Source organism: Trichoderma atroviride, chromosome 1, assembly GCF_020647795.1.
Source record: "Trichoderma atroviride chromosome 1, complete sequence".
Classification (NCBI taxonomy): domain Eukaryota; kingdom Fungi; phylum Ascomycota; class Sordariomycetes; order Hypocreales; family Hypocreaceae; genus Trichoderma; species Trichoderma atroviride.
The window spans coordinates 3,709,063-3,726,220 of NC_089400.1; the positions used below are offsets into that span (position 1 = coordinate 3,709,063).

Consider the following 17,158-nt stretch of genomic DNA (forward strand, 5'->3'; position numbering starts at 1 on the left):
TAGCATCTTTTTCATCACAGCTGCCATAGTAGTAGATACTGTATCCGTACACGAACAGGTGTTCGCCTCCGCCTAATTGATGACATGACGGGCACTCCACCGCCTAACATTGCAGTGCCTCCAGCTAGCTGCAGCGCTGCGTCCAGGCTGTTGGGCGCTTGGCCAGACAGAGACACACAGCGAGAGCCTAGCCCTGTCTTGCAGTTGCAGGCACCTGCAGGTCCCTACGGCTAGCTCGCCCAGCCCCAGCTCTCGACTCTGGACTAGGACCGCGTTCCCCGGCATCCTCGCTCGCTCGCCTCTTTTCGCCTCTTCCCTTCCTCTCTCTTCCTCACCACCGCCGTCCATCGTGCGCTGCCTCACTGCTAAAACGACAACATCGTCGCCTCGCGATCGTTGGAGTCGGGACATCTGCGCCAGTCCAGCCGCTGCGCTTCGGTCCGTCCATTCATTCATTCGTTGATTTGCTCGCTCGCTTTGCGCACTCATTCATTCTTTTGAAATCGAGTCACCCCCGACTATCCCTTCCGACATTGCGCGCATTGTTCGAGTGCATTATTCGCTCCCTCACGTGTTTTTTTTAAACGCACTTTGCTGTTTGCATCGCCATCCATCTGGAACATTTTAAAGTGCCACGATCTGGTATTGTCTAGCCTGCCTTGACAGCTCTCGAATCCAGCTGCGCGGTCGTCATTTGCGCGTCCTAGCACAAAGAAAGGACGAAATTTGAGACATTTGTCACTCCCCGCCGTCGACAAAAACGCTGCCAGACTCAATAGTCGTCTCATTCTTTCTCCCTCCATTACTATAATCTGCATTCCAGCCGGAGACTATCCCCAGCCTCTTTGACTGTGGAACTCAGCTGCCAATATATCCCGAGGCTCGGACAACGCATCACAGCTTCCGTTGCTCTGTAACGTCAACCCTTTTCTCTTTATTCTCACCTCGATACTTTGGAATTTACTTCGGCTGTGTGTAACTTCACACTTTCGACAAGATGCCCATCTCACATAGGCACCTTCACCAGCACCGTCGTCGGGATATTCTCGACGACATTGACGACATTGTCCATGGAAAAAACCCCTTTGATGATGGTGATAACGATGATGATAATGGTGATGGAAAGAAGGAGCATGAAAATGGGGACAAGAACTCAGATAGCAAAGGTATTTGCTGCATCGGCCTGGACGGCAACCGGGTCATCTGTAGACATGCCTTCACATGCTAACTCTCTTCCAGATCAAGCCACTGTAGTTCAAGTTGTCTACAAGACCATGTCAGCAACCTTTTCTGGTCCTATTGGCGGCTACGTGACTATGCATCAAGGCCAAAGCCTTCCGACAGAGGCTTCAAAGCCCAGCCCGAAGCCTGATGCGCAATCCAAGGAGACGCCAAAGGACACCCCGACCCCGGCAAAGGAGACGCCAAAGGAGACGCCAAAGAACACTCCTAGTCAGCAGCAAAAGACGCCCCCGGCGCAAAAGACGAGTTCCGCCGAGCCGACTGCCATTCACTCTCCTCAGCAAACTCAATCCGAGTCTCAGACGGTTCTTGCCAAGGCTACCGGCTCACCAACGCAGGCTGTTGACGGCAATCGAGCTCACTCGGGCGCTGCCTCTCCCACCATTGATGCGGCATCAGCATCGTCAACCCCTAGCAGCGTCAGTGCGGCCAGCTCTGGCACGAGCGCAGGAGCCAAGGCTGGAATCGCCATTGGAGTGCTCGGTGGCGTCTTCGTCATTGGATTGCTCGTCTTCTTCCTCGTCAGCCGCCGCAGAAAGCAAGCTCAGGCCGAGCAGCTTATGGATGACAACGAAAAGGTTCAACCAGCCCCTCCACCACCGGTCCAGCCGCGGGCCATAACACCAGTCATTGCAATCTCGCCACCAGTGTCACCACCACTGTCTCCAGCCATGTCCCCGGAACCTATTGATGACATGCCTGTCCGCTCAAACCCGAATGCGCCGCGCATTAGCCTCAGACCCGTGACCCAATTCCTGCCCAACTGGAGTCTTGAGAAGCAAGCTGCTGCGGCTGCTGCCGGTGGTGCTGTTGGTGTCGCCGTTACTGGTGATGCCGCAGATCGCCCCAACACCAGCCAGAGCGATCACCCTGCTAACCCCTTTGGTCAACAAGCCGAGCGTGTTCCCTCCCCTATTCACGAGGATGCAAGCGCTCATGCCTCTTACACGCCCTCTGAGATGTCTGTGAGCGACAGTGCGTCGATCCCCGAGATTCCACATGCCGGAGAGGCTGTTGCTGCTACTGCTGTTGCCGCTTCTGCCATTGCTGCCGGGGCTGCTGGTGCTGTTGCTGGAGCCTCAACGCTGGCCCGCAAGCAATCGATGCGAAACCGCAACCCCAACAACGTTGATCTGACTGTCAATACGCTTGACACCGTCCCTCCAAGCCCTGCTGGCACCGAGTTCAGCGTGTCAACACCCGCCACTGGCCCTGCACCTGTACCCCAGGCATCTCAGAGCGCTGCGGCTATCGCTGCTGCAGGCGGCCCTGCCAACTCTACCGTTCACCGCGTCCAGCTTGACTTCAAGCCCACTCTTGATGATGAGGTGGAACTCAAGGCCGGTGATTTAATACGACTGCTTCACGAGTATGACGATGGATGGGTAAGTACTTAAATCCCAATGAGAATTGAAATCTTCCGCTATATTCTAGTGACATCTGCTAACTTGAGTGTGAATCTAGGCGCTTGTCATCCGTATGGATAGGTCTCAACAGGGTGTTGCTCCCCGCACATGCTTGTCTACGCGACCAGTCAAGCCTCGACCTCCCCAGGGACCTCCTCCTGGACACCCGGCAGGCCCCCCCCAGAGGAGCCAACTCTCCCACCGGCCAGCGACCAATGACTCCTCAAAGCCAGCGCCCCATGACACCGCAAGGCAAGTTCCCTCCTAACGGTGCCCCAAGAATGGTAGCTGGTCCTGGATCACGTCCTGCCTCACCCGCCGGTCCGATGATGAATCGCAATGGCGCAGGTCGACCTCAGTCTCCGATGGGTCGTCCAATGAGTCCCGGACCCAAGCACCAGGGACCTCCCACCAGCCGACCCCAGAGCCCCAGTGTGATGAACCAACAACAACAGAGCAGCCCTACTGGGTCTAGCCCATTGAACCCAAATTCAAACCCAACATCACCCACAGGCCCACCGGCGGGACCAGCAGCCAGCCCCATTGAGAGGAAGCCGGTTCCCGGCCAAGCCTATTAATGTAGCCACTGATGCTGAGTCGGAATCTCTTTTTCGGCAAAGCATATTGGCCCTGCGCAAATTAAAGCCACATCTGGGTACTAGAAAGGGGACTGGGCGTTTTTGAGAGGTATCTATGCACAGGATAAGGCTCTTGGCGTAAGCTTGAAGCCGTATCTGACAACTGAGGATGTGAATCTTTGATCGCCTCCTCTCTTGCCTTGTTTATTTTTTGTCTTTTTCTTTAAGTTTACTCTTCTTCACTTCTTCTTGCCGCCATGTCGAGCATTTTCCTTTTTTTTTCTACATAAAGCTGATGTCAGCATCCTACATTTAACTTGTGTATATATCTTTCACATACGAAAAGGCGTTGGCCTTGCTATACCTGGTTGTACTTTGACTTTGTGCTGCGACAGGTGATAAGCCACCATCCAGTCAAGGCTTGAATGGATCATTGATGAACTGTGTTCCAGGCAAGATCTGGCGGGACTGGGCCAATGCTTGATTTGTACTTTACTTTTTCTTCTACCCCCTTTTTTTTTATCTTGTTGTCCCACGGTATGTGATGGAACTGCAACTGAAGGAATGTGAAGCTGGTTGGGCAACGAAGAAAGCGTTGGACGGCAGCCGCATGATTCAGGGTTACGACGACAGGAAGATTGTGCATGTCCCGTTAGGAGAATGAGATGTTTATGGAACGATTATGTGTTGGCCAGGTATATAAATATATATAGTCACGGATATGAAGATAAGATTCAAGATTCACACTGCTTGCTTGCTGCATGATGTGTAGTTGTGATGTGAGCGGAACGTAGTAGGCTCTAGCTAGATCAAGTACAAGTCAGCGACGTTACACATATAAGAGGACTGAGTGATCATATCCCGCACGCATTGTGGACGGCAGCATGGAATATAAACGCTGCTACCAACAGTGATGAATGCAGTCATGTTGGTATAACAGCGTTATTGTTACTGGTCCGAAATAAGGGAGCTCCGTGAAGCGTTGGTGTATGGGAAGGTGCAGTTCAGATTATTTGCGTCCCGCCTTTATACTTCCACTGAATGGGATTCGCTTCTTTTATAGAAAAAGGACCCCTTGGGTATATATATTGGCCTCATTAGCGACATTGACTGCCTGAGTAGGTAATATATATATATATATATATAGAGAGAGAGAGAGAGAGAGAGAGGAGCAGGCAGAAGGGCTTCAAACTGTTAAAGGCACGTGTCCCCCCTTTTCACTTCCGTCCTTTTACCACCTGTTTAATCGATCAGATTAATGTTGGTCCAATGTCCTTGTGACCAACGACTGGTTTCATATGTAGCTGCATGCCTCATTATTTAGGGAAGAAGAAAACAAGGGGAAAAAAAAAGAAGAAGCCAGCCAGTTTATCATCACCAACGGTCAACCTATTGTTGTGTCTTGAGTGAATAGGAGCCCAACAGGACGCATCTATATCGCAAAAGTTGGGCAGAAGGGCAACTAGAATATTGCCATCTGCCTTTTTTTTCTCCTACCTCTGTCGGACAGCTGCCAGTCAGATCGTTTAACTTTGTCTCGAATCGTTTGTCCCCCCCCGCTTTGGACTTGCACATTTTTTTTTCTTTCTTTCATAATCTTCTTCTCCTCTCGCTTTTTCTTCTTCTTCTTCATGCTGTAGTAAAAAAAAGTACTAGAAGTTGCCTTCTCATCAGGGGTAAACATACATCCTATCCCAAGAACGGCATCGCCAATCAAGCGCGACAGTCCACCATGCGGCCATTGCTCACCGTCCTGGTTCTCGCCGCGCCCAGCCTCGCCGCTCCTTACCGCGGCCAACCCACCGTCCCAGGAGGACACCTGCAAGAAATCGAACAAGCTACAGCTCTTCCGACAAGCACCGCCCCAACGGCGATCCCAACCGCCATCGTCGTGCCTCTGCCGGGCTTCAACCAAGTCGCGCAGAACAAGACGCAGCAGCAGGCCGCAGTTACTACCGGAACTGCCTACAAGAGCCCCGACAGCAATGCTGCCTTTGGAGGCACGTGCGTGCAGGTCACGCTCGGCGGCCACGGCAAGATTGGCATGACGACGCTGGAGGCGCGATGCGTTGACGATGCGGGCATGTGGTGGGACACGAGCCTGGACTTGAACTCGTGCATTGGCAATGTTGGGGGGGCATCTGGTGTATGAGGCACGGTGAGTGAAAGAAAGATAGGAAAGTATAGGGGGGGGGTTTTACTGACAGCTGAATCAAAAGTGGTGCGTTTGATGCTACTTGCCGGCCATGCACGCTGGATATCATCCACGAGACTGGAAATGTACTCCTCAAGTGCAATTGCCTGGATGAAGCGAGATTTCCTCGGTACACTTCTTTGGAGATGGGGCCTAGCGGTATGATTGCTTCTTTTGTTTTCTTGAGTTTTTTTAACAAGGGGTGGGGAAATCACTGGCTAAAAAAAAACATATGTCGTGACAGTTTCGAATCTATTCGCAGTCAGGCCGGTGAATGGGCAACTTGTTTGCGGCAACCACGGGGGCATGCAGAGTCCGACCTATTTTATTTAATGACTATCTCGATGACTAGTCGGATGAGATAGAGATGGGAAGGTGTGAGATTGGGCAACTTGTTTTATGGGAGAGTTTTTGATGATGAAATTCAGTGTACCATATGAAAAGCATGCAATGAGGATGGAAAAGAAAACAAGGGATCTAAGAGGGGGCTCATATATTACGCTTTGGCGCATATTGGGAGCATACAGAGCGCATCAATTCTATTTCTTTCATATCTGTTTATAAGAAGTTCTGTCTAGAGTGATGTTGTGAAGTCGAGTTGAGCAGAAAATCCAAGTTTATCGAGCGTATGCTTCTTCACAACCATTACCTCTGACACTTTTACTCCTATTAATGAATACCCTACATACTCTTTCATTTTTGCAAGAACAACTCCAAATGTATCAAAGCTCAGATGACAAACTTGCCGCCACACCCACCACACACTTCTCCCTGCGAATCGCCCACCGCATCCACGCTCCCGAGATACTCTTCCGCCAGCCTCTCCAGCTCGGCTACCTTGAGGCAGCGCATTTTGCAGACGCCGCATACGCGGGATATGCCTGGTGCCAGGATGGGAATGCCGGATGTGGCGCATATGGCTATAAAATGGAACGTTAATAAAAAGACGGCGATTGAGAGAAAAAAGGGGATACAAAGGTTGCTTTTCGTACCGAATGCGTGTCGATTGTCACAAGTAGCTACGTCGTCCTTGATCGATAGCTGAGTACTGCAGAATACACATGGCAGCCTAAACACCACGTCTTTGAACAGCTGTCTCAAGGGGCTGCTTTGCAACCGGGTGGTGGATGTCTTCTGTCCAGGGGTCACGCCGGGGACGTCTTCTCCCATGCCGTACATCCACTCCCACACTCGACCTTCCGTCGTGAGAGTCTTTGAGATTTTCCTGACGCGTAGAGGCTTGTCGTCTGCATCGGCAGGTACTTGCCAGTCGAAATGCACGTTTGAGACGCCCCGGCGATCGGGATGCTGGGTATCGTGCTTTGAGGCGAGCACGGCAGTGCATCCGTCGCCAGGGGACTTGGCCAAGCCCCAGAGGCGGAAGCGGTAAGGGTGGACTTGCAAGACGGGCTCGGCTTGCGCTGGAGGCGCTTCGTGCATCGTCCGGTCGTCTCCATTTTCAGAGTCTGACTCAAAGTCGGAGTCGACGCCGTAGAGCGCGGCAGATCGCGGCACAAGACGCGCGTGTTGATCTCCTATGTCTTCTACCCACTGTGGCAGATTTCCTTCGGGCAGGTTTGTCTGGTACCAGTCGAGATTTGTAGAGGTGGCAGATAGCCTGACCAATGAATAGTATGGGATTGGGGGCTTGTTTTCGGGATCCGGATCGTGAACAACGAGTCCTAGCATCAACAATAAGAACAGGGGTCGCTGTCCATGTAGCAGCCATGTGGACTCACCTGTAATGGGATTTGTCGACGGCTCATCTGATTCGGGATACGCTGAAGCGCATTCCCATACTGTGTGCGGAGGCTTGGGCTCTGCCAAAGCACCATTGAGCAAAACTTGAAAAGGCTTCACAGTGAACGGAGTCGAGACAATACCCCGGGCAGTATAAGAGTCTCCTTCAGCCCATATCTGCCATTCTGTTAGAACGAGTCTTCATTTCGCAATACAAGCCATAGCCACCACTTACCGCATCCTCCCACTCGACTAAAGAGTCGCTAGAGAGGGGTAAGCATATCCCAGTAGTATCGCTTCGCTCGGAGACCACGTCGGGAAGCTCGCCCCTTTCCCAGTCGCCATATAATATAATTCTGCGGAAGCCAACGTAATTCTTTGCAATATATGCAATAGTTGCCGTCCTATACCCATCCTCAATGAGCCATGGGCTCCATTTCATAGAAAATGCACTGCCTTGGGGAGTAAAATCTGGATCTTGAGCATCTACAGCCTGAAAAAGGGTGAGCTCAAGCTTCAAATGATGGGAGTCGACTCACTTCTTTATGAGGCCCTCTTCCATCAATTCTAACGTGCTGCATCAACGTCCAGATCCATTCTTTCTCAGAGCCACGCTTTGAAGTGTCTCGGCGCAGGTGATACTGAACACTCATGACGACAAGCTCCCCCGAATCATTCATGTAGGCCAACAAGGCTCTTCCTGGCGCAATCTCTTGAGCCCATGAAAAAGACGTGATGCGCTCATCCATGACCCGATAGCCATCTCCGGACTCGGAATCAGGTATGGGCAGCTTGGCACCCAGACCCCATAGCATCCTCCAGTTCTTAAAGGTTCGAGTCCTCATGCTCGACGTGGCGGTGGACTGGCTATCTGCCTGCTCTCCAAACGTGATCAAATTGCCGGTAGTCGTCAACGCCATCAACACCGGTCGCGAGTTGCAGCCCAATCCGCTCGGGGACCATTCCACTCTAATGACCTGGCCCAATGCCGCGCCAGACCCAGTAACTGCCCCGTTGCCAACTCCTCTAAAGCTGCCCTCTTCGCCAGTTCTGGGAGCGGGTAGTTTGACGCCGGCCTGGGCACATAGCTGGCCATTGATCCGGGTGCTTGGGTTGATGACGGAGGACGGCTGGAGAGATAGTGCAAACTGATATTGGGAGGCATCTCGCTCATCAGCATCGGCATCGTGGCCGCCCAGATAGTCGGGCAAGAAGATGTAGATGGACTCTTGCGTTGCAATGGCCAGCTCGGCATCGCATGACCAGGCAAGGGCGTGTGGCGAAGGTGGACGAGAAGTGAGAGAAAGCGTCTGAAGTGGACGCGCCTAAGTTGATGGAATGTCGAGATTAGTAGGAGGGCCAATGCTGGTGGTGATGAGCAAAAGATGCCATCATGGCACAACAGCAACATCACTAGCGAGCTGCAAAATTCGAACAAGAGGCTTAAAGCCCAAGTTTTTATATCCCCCTGCACAAATAGATGGACAAAAGTTCAAGCATTTCTTAAAGAACAAAAGAGAGCAACACAAAAGCCACGCCTTGCGGTGGTGTTTGCCATGGATATGATGTGATGCAAAAAGCTGGTGTAAAAGCTGCGCTCAACTCACCCTAAATCGGTCCATGTTATGGAGGGCTCGGCGTGGCCAATTTCATCGGCTTTTGTGGATATTCAATCAGATTCATTGGTGTATTTCGCATTCTCCGGCCGAAATGCCTCTTTTTGCCTGCAACAGATCGAAGAGGTGAAAAACTGCGTGAACAAGGTTTTGAGTTGAAGTGTGGAAGAAAGCTACACCACCGAATAGCTTGCTGCTGACTAAGACAGAGTTTCAGCGCCAAAGCTCACAGGTAATACTTATGCTCATGGATTCTACGCTGCTTCATGTCTACCCACATAAAGATCTGGCTGAAATCTCTATGAGATATTATACAAGGCTTCGCTTTTACTCATGCTAGGTGGCAAAATCGGTCTTCCGCGTGAATCAAGGCGGATAACGCGCGACACAAGCGTAAACTCTGTAATGATACTCCAACATTATAAGCACCAAAAATTACATTGTTACATAGTCAACATATAGTCAACAATATCTCGTTCATCTTGAAATGAGAAATCTCATAAAACAGGCTAAAAATCAAATGCTTGATAAAAAAGGTAAACAAAAGAGCCATTGCAGCTCATGCTTCCAAAAAGCTACCAACCCCCCATAACAGTGCACATCCCGCAAGTGCCGTAGCTCCGATGACCTTCTTGGTCCACCAGTCATCCTCAGTCAGAGCCTTGGCGCCCTGAATCTTCCTCGGCGGCGCGGTGGGGACGCTCGCAGGAATGGACGAGACGTTGTTGTACGCCGCATCCTCTTCGGCTTCCCTTTTCCGCAGCATGGCAATAGTCTTGCTGAGTTGGACCAATTCTTCCTCCAGAGCCAGGTCCTTGGCCCGATCTACCTCGACGTTTTGGATGTTACCGAAGAAGTCGGTAATCAGGCGGCTACGTGCGGCCTGCTCTCCGCCGGGGAAGAGGTCGTAGTGGACACCGGCAGTTGAGTGGATCTTGTCAAATTCATAGCTGTCAAACAGTTCGCCAATGGTCTTCTTGCTGCTCAGGTCCTGGACGTGAGCTTCGAGGAATTCCAGGTTGTAGTAGGTGTATCGGTCAATGACAGCGACACCGACGTCGTTATCGGCGTGATGGGAGTATGAAGACTCGTCGAGCTCGGATGATCCCGTGGCAATGATGTTGGGAGAGTACAGTCTGCTGTACATGGTGTTTGCTTGGCAGGTATCGATCATGAAGAGGATTTCATGGTATCTAGATTTAGAAATTTGATTAGATTCATCCCATCAGCTTCAAGAGCAATACGCACCTCTTCTTCTCCCACATCTGCTCAAAGGCATCAGCAAGATCAAATGCGCCAATCTCCTCCGCATCTTGGAACTTGAGAAACTCGTTTCCACCGTGTCCGGTCATGTACACAAAGATGTTGCTTCGGTCGTCGGTCAAGAGGCGCTTGCTGCGGGGGGTCTCGTCGCCGACACGGTCGGTCAGGAGTCGGATGAAGTTTTCAACAGTGACCTCGTATCCGCGATAGTCGACCTCAATGTTGTCGCCATACAGGTCCACGGCACGGTCCGAGTTGCTGTAGACGGTGCCTGGGAACGCATTTCGCGGATTGCAGGCCATGTCGTCGGGCAGCATGAGAATGATCTGGGAGTCGGGGATGCCCAGGCGCTTGACGGTCCGGTACATGGACAGGACATTGGCGAGATGGCGATAGTTGAACCAGAACCGGGACGTGCAGACCAGGACGGCCCAGTTGCTCGTGTGCTCAGCAACGGCGGCTGTCGCAAGAAGCACCGAGGCCACGATGGCCCGGAGAGGGAGGCTGGAGAGCTTCATTGCGGCCTGTTGACACGGCAGAAGCAATGGAGGAGCAACGTTGAAGATGGTTTGATAGATATCAGCTCGATGTTAATGTTGGCGACAGCTGTGGCCTCGGTGCCATAGCAATGCCGCTGCAGGTCGCGATGGTGGAGAGTTGAGATTGTTTGGCTACCGGCGCCAAGTATGTGGTGAGTCTTGCTGGCTTACAAATTTAGACCCCTTTTGCGTTTCAGGCACTGACAGCAGCAGGTACCGCCACGCTCGTATCGAGTACCTGCTAAAATGTTCCAAAGGTCGCCCCAGCTCTAGTACCTCTCTAGCAGCTCTTAGTAGCTGTCGCGGGGCGTGTGGAGCACAAGAGGGGTGCATCTTGGGCGAAGGAAGTACCCGTAGCTAGCGGCCGCTAAACGCATGTGACAGGCAGTTGAAGATGAGAATCTGGAGAAAATTGGAGATTGGGAGTGATTGCTGGAGTCTGAGATGGGTAGTTGGGATCCCTAACAATTTGTGAATGAATGGAATGTCGGCTGTAAGTGTTTTCACTGCGAAAGGCGCTGCGCATAAACGTACGTGGCATATTCGTCTCTACAGCACTGCAGTAATCAAGTGTCGTACGCCTGAGGACGCGACAGGCTGTAGCATCAAGCAGTGCTACGCAGGTGAGCTCACTGTCGGGTGCCTTTTTGGGGCGACTTGTGCGGAGAAATGGAGTAAGACTTGGAGTAATACAGACAAGTTTAAAGTGTTTACATGGTAACGTATTACGTCTGTAGCCGCGGTGAGCGAGAGTCACAGAGAAAAGACCGACTTGTCCGCGGATGATGACTCCGAGACTTTTTTCATGCAAGGTTGGAAACTGATACTACTATTACGGTAGTAGACAGAAATAAAGAGGTTGGAGACAAGGCAGCCAAGATGATTACGTATCCTGTTTCTTTCTACCCATGCTACAATTTGACAGCCTTGATCGAGGTTTAGATATGGCGTAGTAAAGATGCGCGCAGTCACAAGCTAAAATCGAGAGGAAAAAGACATGGGAAGTGGACAGAAGGACAGGCACCGCAACCCAAATAAGAACGTGCACCTGCATAAAATGCGCACCAATTCCATCTGATAAAACCAATAACTGTACGCCTGTAATCTTGGCCTGTGCGCTCCAATTCTCGCATTCCCTGTTATTTTGTCCCTTTTCCCTTGCGACGCTATGCATACCACCAACCAGGGTCTCATGCGCCCCACGTGCAGAATGACGAAACAGCCTCACGAAAAAAGACAAAGTCAAAAAAAAAAAAAGTTGGACGGAGGAACCTCAACGCATTTGCAGCTGAAAGACGGAGAAACAAGAATAAAAAACCCTCCGAACGTCACACGGATGCTAGAGACACCCGAAGCGGTAGTTTGTTCAATCAAACCCGACAGGCTCCAAGATTAATCTTAGCAGGGCTCAAGTTAAGCGACGACGTAATTGCTCCGTCGCGTTCAACTTCCACGTACAGCTTCTAGTCTGCGATTTTTCTTTCCATCGCCATTTTTCAGCACGTGAAAGTAAAACCCGGACGCTATATCCACCGGCGCTCTCAGCGGTCTTAGTGGACACATGAGCCACTACGGCCACCATAACCCAACAGAACTCAGCTCGCCTTCAGCTCTCAGCCATCTGGTCTCACCTCCATTCCTATCGAACCACCGTCTGTCGATTCCAGCATCTCAGGGGCAAAACAGCGTTTGTTCGCATTCGCATACGGCCTCGCGCCTCTCAGCCCTGCCAGCGCCTCATCCCTCGTCCGTCCAGCTGATCAAACCCCGCTGCATTCCCTGTTCTCCAAGCTGGGGTGCGATTCGCCCCCTCATGCGGAGAAGGCTCTGGTTCCCTGCGACTCTGAAAGGCCGGCAAGACACGTCAGAACCCGCTTGGTAGATGGACTGTTTGCTCTATAAAATCTCCAGACCACCATCGATTGCTAGTTTGCTATCCCCAGGCTGCTATTGCTTCTCATCCTGTGCTTTCTCTCCTCTTGTAGCGTCTGAATAGTTGCGTCAAGATATATTGGTTTGCCAGCAGCCGTCTTGATATTACAAAGCAACTTCAACGGACATCGACATATATTACCAGCCACACCTACCACGTCTTGCAGCCCAACCATGGGCCGGCTACCATCACACATTTTCATTGTAAGGTATGAAAGGGCAGAAAGGCGCACCCTTCACCATTCAGTTGGCCAATCGTCACTAACCTGTGTCGGCACCATAGACATGGCAACCGACTCGATGCCGCCGACAAGCAATGGCACCTCACGTCGCCAACCCCTTACGATACTCCCCTGACCTACGGCGGCCTTCTGCAGGCCAGGCAGGTTGGCAACCAGATTGGCAGCATTCTGGAGCAGGCCAAGGTCGACGCCGAGGTGACAAAGAACGGCGCTGGGCTTAGCGGGAAGCGCAGACGGTTCAGGGTCGTCGTCCACAGTTCGCCGTTCTTGCGATGCATCCAGACATCGATAGGCATCACCTCGGGCCTTGCGCAGACGGCGCCCGATTCCATATACCAGCCATCCGATGTCATCGTTCCGCGAAAGGCGCCAATCGGCCAGCAGAGCCCGAACAAGTCCGCCTTGCTACGGCTAGATACGTTTCTGGGAGAGTGGCTCACGCCAGAGTACTTTGAGACCATCACACCGCCTCCCGGAGCGGCTCTGATGATGGCCGGTGCAAAATCTGAGCTTCTACGACGCGAAGATTACAGCATGTACACAAGCGCTCCAGTCTCTAGTAATAGTCGTCCGGCATCGAAAGGCGCTCTTTGGAGCTCGCCAGTCTCTACTCCACAGCCGCCCGCTTCACCTACGTTGGAAAGAGGAAGCGGCGTTTTTGCGCAGTCTGCCATGGCCGCAGCGCTGTCCTCGGCATCGCAGGAGCAGAAGAAAGGCTACGCACCCCCTCGACCATTGCATGCCGTTTCGAGCAACGGAAAGATTCCAGATGGATTCGTCGCTCATGCCAGAGATTCGTGCGCCGTGATTGACTACCAGTGGGACTCAATAAGAGCCCCGCTTGATTTTGGCAATGGTGGAAAGCTGGGCGAAGAGTGGGCGTCGATGCACCACCGCTTTCGCTCAGGGCTGAGGAAGATGGTCAACTGGTATGCGACGACGGATTATCCCGACGAGATGCTCTGCGCGTCTGCAAACAATGATGGCGACCACAATTGTAACGATAGCGGCTACGGGGAGGACGAGGACGAGGAAATCGAGACGGTCGTCATCATCGTGTCCCACGGTGCTGGCTGCAATGCTCTGATTGGGGCCGTCACGCACCAGCCTGTTCTTATGGATGTCGGAATCGCCTCCATCACAGTAGCTGCTAGAAAAGCAGATGCTGATTACTCCAAAGCCCTGGCCGCCGCGGCAGATCGCCAGGGCGGTGCCGCGTCTCCGCTAGCTGCTGTCGATGATTTGTACGATATCCGCCTCTCAGCAAGCACGGAGCACCTGCGATCGAATTCTGGCGCATCCATTACTGGACAACCAGCGTCACCCAGAAATTCCTGGGGTGGCTCCGGCCGCCGTGGTCGCGGATCAGTATTGGCCAGCCCAACTACTGCGGAGGGACCTGTCCAGAGCCCCTTTACCGGTCTCGTCTATGGCAACCGAAGTACTTCTGCAAACGCTTCAGTCGGCACTTTTACGCGACGAGACTCGGGCTCCAGCCGACGATCCCCTAAAGTCGCACCGCCTGCAGGTATGACTTTGAACGTCTCCGGTGGCAACGAAAGCAGTGGACAGACTACAGGGCGGACTACAGGGCGCGGAAGCACATCTTCTTCTTCTGGCCTATGGACACCTGCACGCTCTGCGCTGCGTTTCATAGACGATGTCGATGAGGAAGCAGTAGATGATTACGATAGCATGCTTCCCGATTTCGATAACAAGCGTTTCAACCCCGTATCAAACGAAAATGTCAAACCAACATCAAAAGAAACAAAGTCGACACCGTTTCCAGTATTAAAAGAAACAAAGTCGGAACCATTTCCATTTCTTGACCGAGCAGCAGAGCGCCCAACCTCGTCCAAAGGCCCCGTCTTCGCCGCCCCCATCACAATCAACACGGAATTGGCCTCCAAGGCCTTTGGGAGCCCAGTAGAAGAGATGCCATTGTCGCAACTGGGAGGCCTGTGGAGTTTAGCTGTGCCTGAACCGGACGTATCTCCGGATTGGAGTCAGACAAAGAGGAGGTGGACTGTTAACGAGAGAGCTTGATAAAAAGTGCTCCTATACAAAATGGTTTTGGTATAAGGAAATTCCGATATGAGCTCATCGCTTCTTTGATTTGGGATACAAGGTGTACGGCGCAAACGAGGAGAAGGGGCAAGTTTACAGGGAAACTAGAAATCAAGAAGAGGAATCTGTTACAGCAGCTCAATGGCGAGCAAATCAAAGGGGGAAATAGGGCGGCAAAGTCCTGGCCAGCTGGACTCCCCATTGCAATTTGTATCTGACGTCTTAGCGGGTGTTTTTGTTTATCTGCTCTATTCAAAAGATGGTTTGTGGAAAGCGTTTGTATTGGACATTATGGAGTTTGAAGTATTTGGAGCGGTATTAATCTTGTTTTCTTTATATACATATATGAAGAGTTTTTTTTGCAGACAGAATGATAACCTGACAAGGTGTTCTCACGTTCATATGTTTAAGATGGCTGTGCTCGATTGTGAAAGGCTGATTTGAATGTCTCCTAATGCCTATACTTATATGCACCTCTAGAAATAGGCAGCAAGATATCTTGTCTACGGATGAGTATCTAAACAGCAACCGTCTAAAATGCCCTTTCCACAACTCCCTCTCACAAAAAAAGAGGGAAAATAAATCCGGTGAACAGTCATGAGTGCATACATATATATCCTCTCTCTCTTTCCACCTTGCCGTTACTTTTATCTTTGCCCAGTCCAAAATTCCCTTTATAAGGTAGAAAAAAAAACAATGATTTGCCATGAGTTCCATGAATAAGAAAAGGAAAGATTAAAACTCCCAGTAAAAAAAAAAGAAAGCTAGCTCATTAAACAAAAAAAGAATTCATCTATTTCGGACCAAACATCTTGTTCATAGCCTGGTGCGCCAACTCAACGCCCAAGAACGTAGCAGCATTCGCAGGCACCGCGCGAGTAAGCGCCGGTCCAAAGCCAGGGAAGAAGGCCTTGTAGCCGCCCTTGCCGTACAGCTCGCGGATGACGCCTCCAATGGTGACGTTGCCCTCGGCGGTCTGCAGACGAGACTTTACGGTATCGACGGGGAAGACGGGAATCCACATGGCCACGCCGGCTCCGGCTCCGGCGCAGGTAATGGCCGTCAGGCTCAGCTGGCCGGTGGGCTTGCCGGTCTCGGGGTCCGTCGGGCTCAGCTTGCGCTTGATGACCTCGTAGGCGGCGAAGTAGGCGGCGCTGCCGGGCCCGTCGCGGGCGAGGGTGGCGGCGCTGCCGCGGAAGACGGAGCGCAGGCCGCCCTCGCGGTAGAGCTGGCGCACGACGTCGAGGCCGCCGCTGTACTTTGGCTTCTCGCCGGGCGCGAGCTGCTTCTGGCCCTGGACCTGCAGGATGACCTTGACGCGCTCAAAGGGGGGCCGTGATGGCCGTCATGGGGATGGCCGAGAGGAAGCCGGCGGCGGCGAGCTGGCCGGTCGAGAGGCCGTCGGGGCCAATGGTCGACGTGGCGCCGACGATTTGCTTGCCGAGATCGTAGCCCCAGAAGGAGACGGCGACTGCGAGTTTGGGGTGTTGTTGTCAGCAAATTGCCTTGTTCTTTTAAGCCTGGCTGATACTGATCGTGGGGGGGTTTTGTGCCGAGGCTCGGCAAAATCACCACCAGACACAGCACACAGCACGAAAAAGGGAGACACTTTGACATACACATGGGCGTCACGCCAACCAGCGGCGCGCTCACGCCGGCGTACAGGCCCCGTCTGAGGCCATCGCGCGCGACCGACTTGCGCACCACGTCAATGGCGCTGGAGTAGACGCCGCGCTCGGCCGTCTGCAGGCGCACCTTGACCAGGTCGAACGGGTGGCCGACGACGACGGCGCAGATGCCGCCGAAGCCGCCGGCCGTGAGGGCGCGCAGCTGCGAGAGCAGCGACGACTGCGCCGCGGGGGCAGCGGCCTGGGCGGTTTCTTTGGCTTCCTGGGCCGAGGGGATCTTGTCGGCGATGTGGGAGACGGCCTCGGCGGGGGACGAGGGCGAGGAAGACATGGCGGCTGCGAGCTGTGGTTGGATGTAGAGGAGATGGAAGATGAGGGAGACGGAAAAGAAGAAGAGGGAAAATAAAAAGAAAAAAAGAAACACGACAAGGGATCTGTATTAGGGAGAGAGGAGGTTGCGGAGGAGTGGAAAAGAATTATATCAAAATTTAGAAGATCAGCGAGCTGAATGCTTGATATGCACCTATGCGGGACAGGCACATGCGCTGCTACATTACATCAAGCGCAGAGTGTGGCGCTATGCTGCCAAACGCAGTCTAGAGCCAATGACTGGATCAACGGAAGCATCTGCCATCCGGACGACGGGATGCTACAATCACGCACGGAATTTTAGTTATATAGCTGGAGATTTAGCATGTTATTTTTGGTTTT

General features: G+C 52.4%; 8 protein-coding genes across 8 annotated transcripts; 4 read left to right on the plus strand and 4 right to left on the minus strand.

The window, feature by feature from the left end:
• Positions 1–997: 997 nt before the first annotated feature.
• Positions 998–2,916, plus strand: TrAtP1_001323 (uncharacterized protein; the record flags this gene model as incomplete). The annotated part of the gene is made up of 3 exons (XM_066110944.1): positions 998–1,166; positions 1,240–2,627; positions 2,707–2,916. 3 exons carry the CDS (start codon positions 998–1,000, stop codon positions 2,914–2,916), a joined length of 1,767 nt encoding a protein of 588 aa, XP_065967017.1.
• A 13-nt stretch (positions 2,917–2,929) lies between these two features.
• On the plus strand, positions 2,930–3,226 carry TrAtP1_001324 (uncharacterized protein; the record flags this gene model as incomplete). Its single annotated transcript, XM_066110945.1, has 1 exon — positions 2,930–3,226. One exon carries the CDS (start codon positions 2,930–2,932, stop codon positions 3,224–3,226), a length of 297 nt encoding a protein of 98 aa, XP_065967018.1.
• A 1,732-nt stretch (positions 3,227–4,958) lies between these two features.
• On the plus strand, positions 4,959–5,378 carry TrAtP1_001325 (uncharacterized protein; the record flags this gene model as incomplete). Its single annotated transcript, XM_014085063.2, has 1 exon — positions 4,959–5,378. One exon carries the CDS (start codon positions 4,959–4,961, stop codon positions 5,376–5,378), a length of 420 nt encoding a protein of 139 aa, XP_013940538.2.
• Positions 5,379–5,903: 525 nt separating this feature from the next.
• TrAtP1_001326 (uncharacterized protein) lies at positions 5,904–8,921 on the minus strand. Its single transcript, XM_014086137.2, has 6 exons — positions 8,768–8,921; positions 7,700–8,485; positions 7,396–7,653; positions 7,160–7,337; positions 6,413–7,102; positions 5,904–6,340 (listed from the first exon to the last, which is right to left on the minus strand). The coding sequence occupies exons 1-6, from the start codon at positions 8,780–8,782 to the stop codon at positions 6,150–6,152; spliced, it is 2,118 nt and encodes a 705-aa protein (XP_013941612.1). The 5' UTR covers positions 8,783–8,921; the 3' UTR covers positions 5,904–6,149.
• A 298-nt stretch (positions 8,922–9,219) lies between these two features.
• Positions 9,220–10,739, minus strand: TrAtP1_001327 (uncharacterized protein). Its single transcript, XM_014086136.2, has 2 exons — positions 10,025–10,739; positions 9,220–9,969 (listed from the first exon to the last, which is right to left on the minus strand). Exons 1-2 carry the CDS (start codon positions 10,555–10,557, stop codon positions 9,336–9,338), a joined length of 1,167 nt encoding a protein of 388 aa, XP_013941611.1. The 5' UTR covers positions 10,558–10,739; the 3' UTR covers positions 9,220–9,335.
• A 1,945-nt stretch (positions 10,740–12,684) lies between these two features.
• TrAtP1_001328 (uncharacterized protein) lies at positions 12,685–14,798 on the plus strand (the record flags this gene model as incomplete). Its single annotated transcript, XM_014086135.2, has 2 exons — positions 12,685–12,719; positions 12,794–14,798. 2 exons carry the CDS (start codon positions 12,685–12,687, stop codon positions 14,796–14,798), a joined length of 2,040 nt encoding a protein of 679 aa, XP_013941610.1.
• An 814-nt stretch (positions 14,799–15,612) lies between these two features.
• Positions 15,613–15,843, minus strand: TrAtP1_001329 (uncharacterized protein; the record flags this gene model as incomplete). Its single annotated transcript, XM_066110946.1, has 1 exon — positions 15,613–15,843. The coding sequence occupies one exon, from the start codon at positions 15,841–15,843 to the stop codon at positions 15,613–15,615; it is 231 nt and encodes a 76-aa protein (XP_065967019.1).
• Positions 15,844–16,141: 298 nt separating this feature from the next.
• TrAtP1_001330 (uncharacterized protein) lies at positions 16,142–16,778 on the minus strand (the record flags this gene model as incomplete). Its single annotated transcript, XM_014086134.2, has 2 exons — positions 16,142–16,290; positions 16,439–16,778. The coding sequence occupies 2 exons, from the start codon at positions 16,776–16,778 to the stop codon at positions 16,142–16,144; spliced, it is 489 nt and encodes a 162-aa protein (XP_013941609.2).
• Positions 16,779–17,158: the final 380 nt, after the last annotated feature.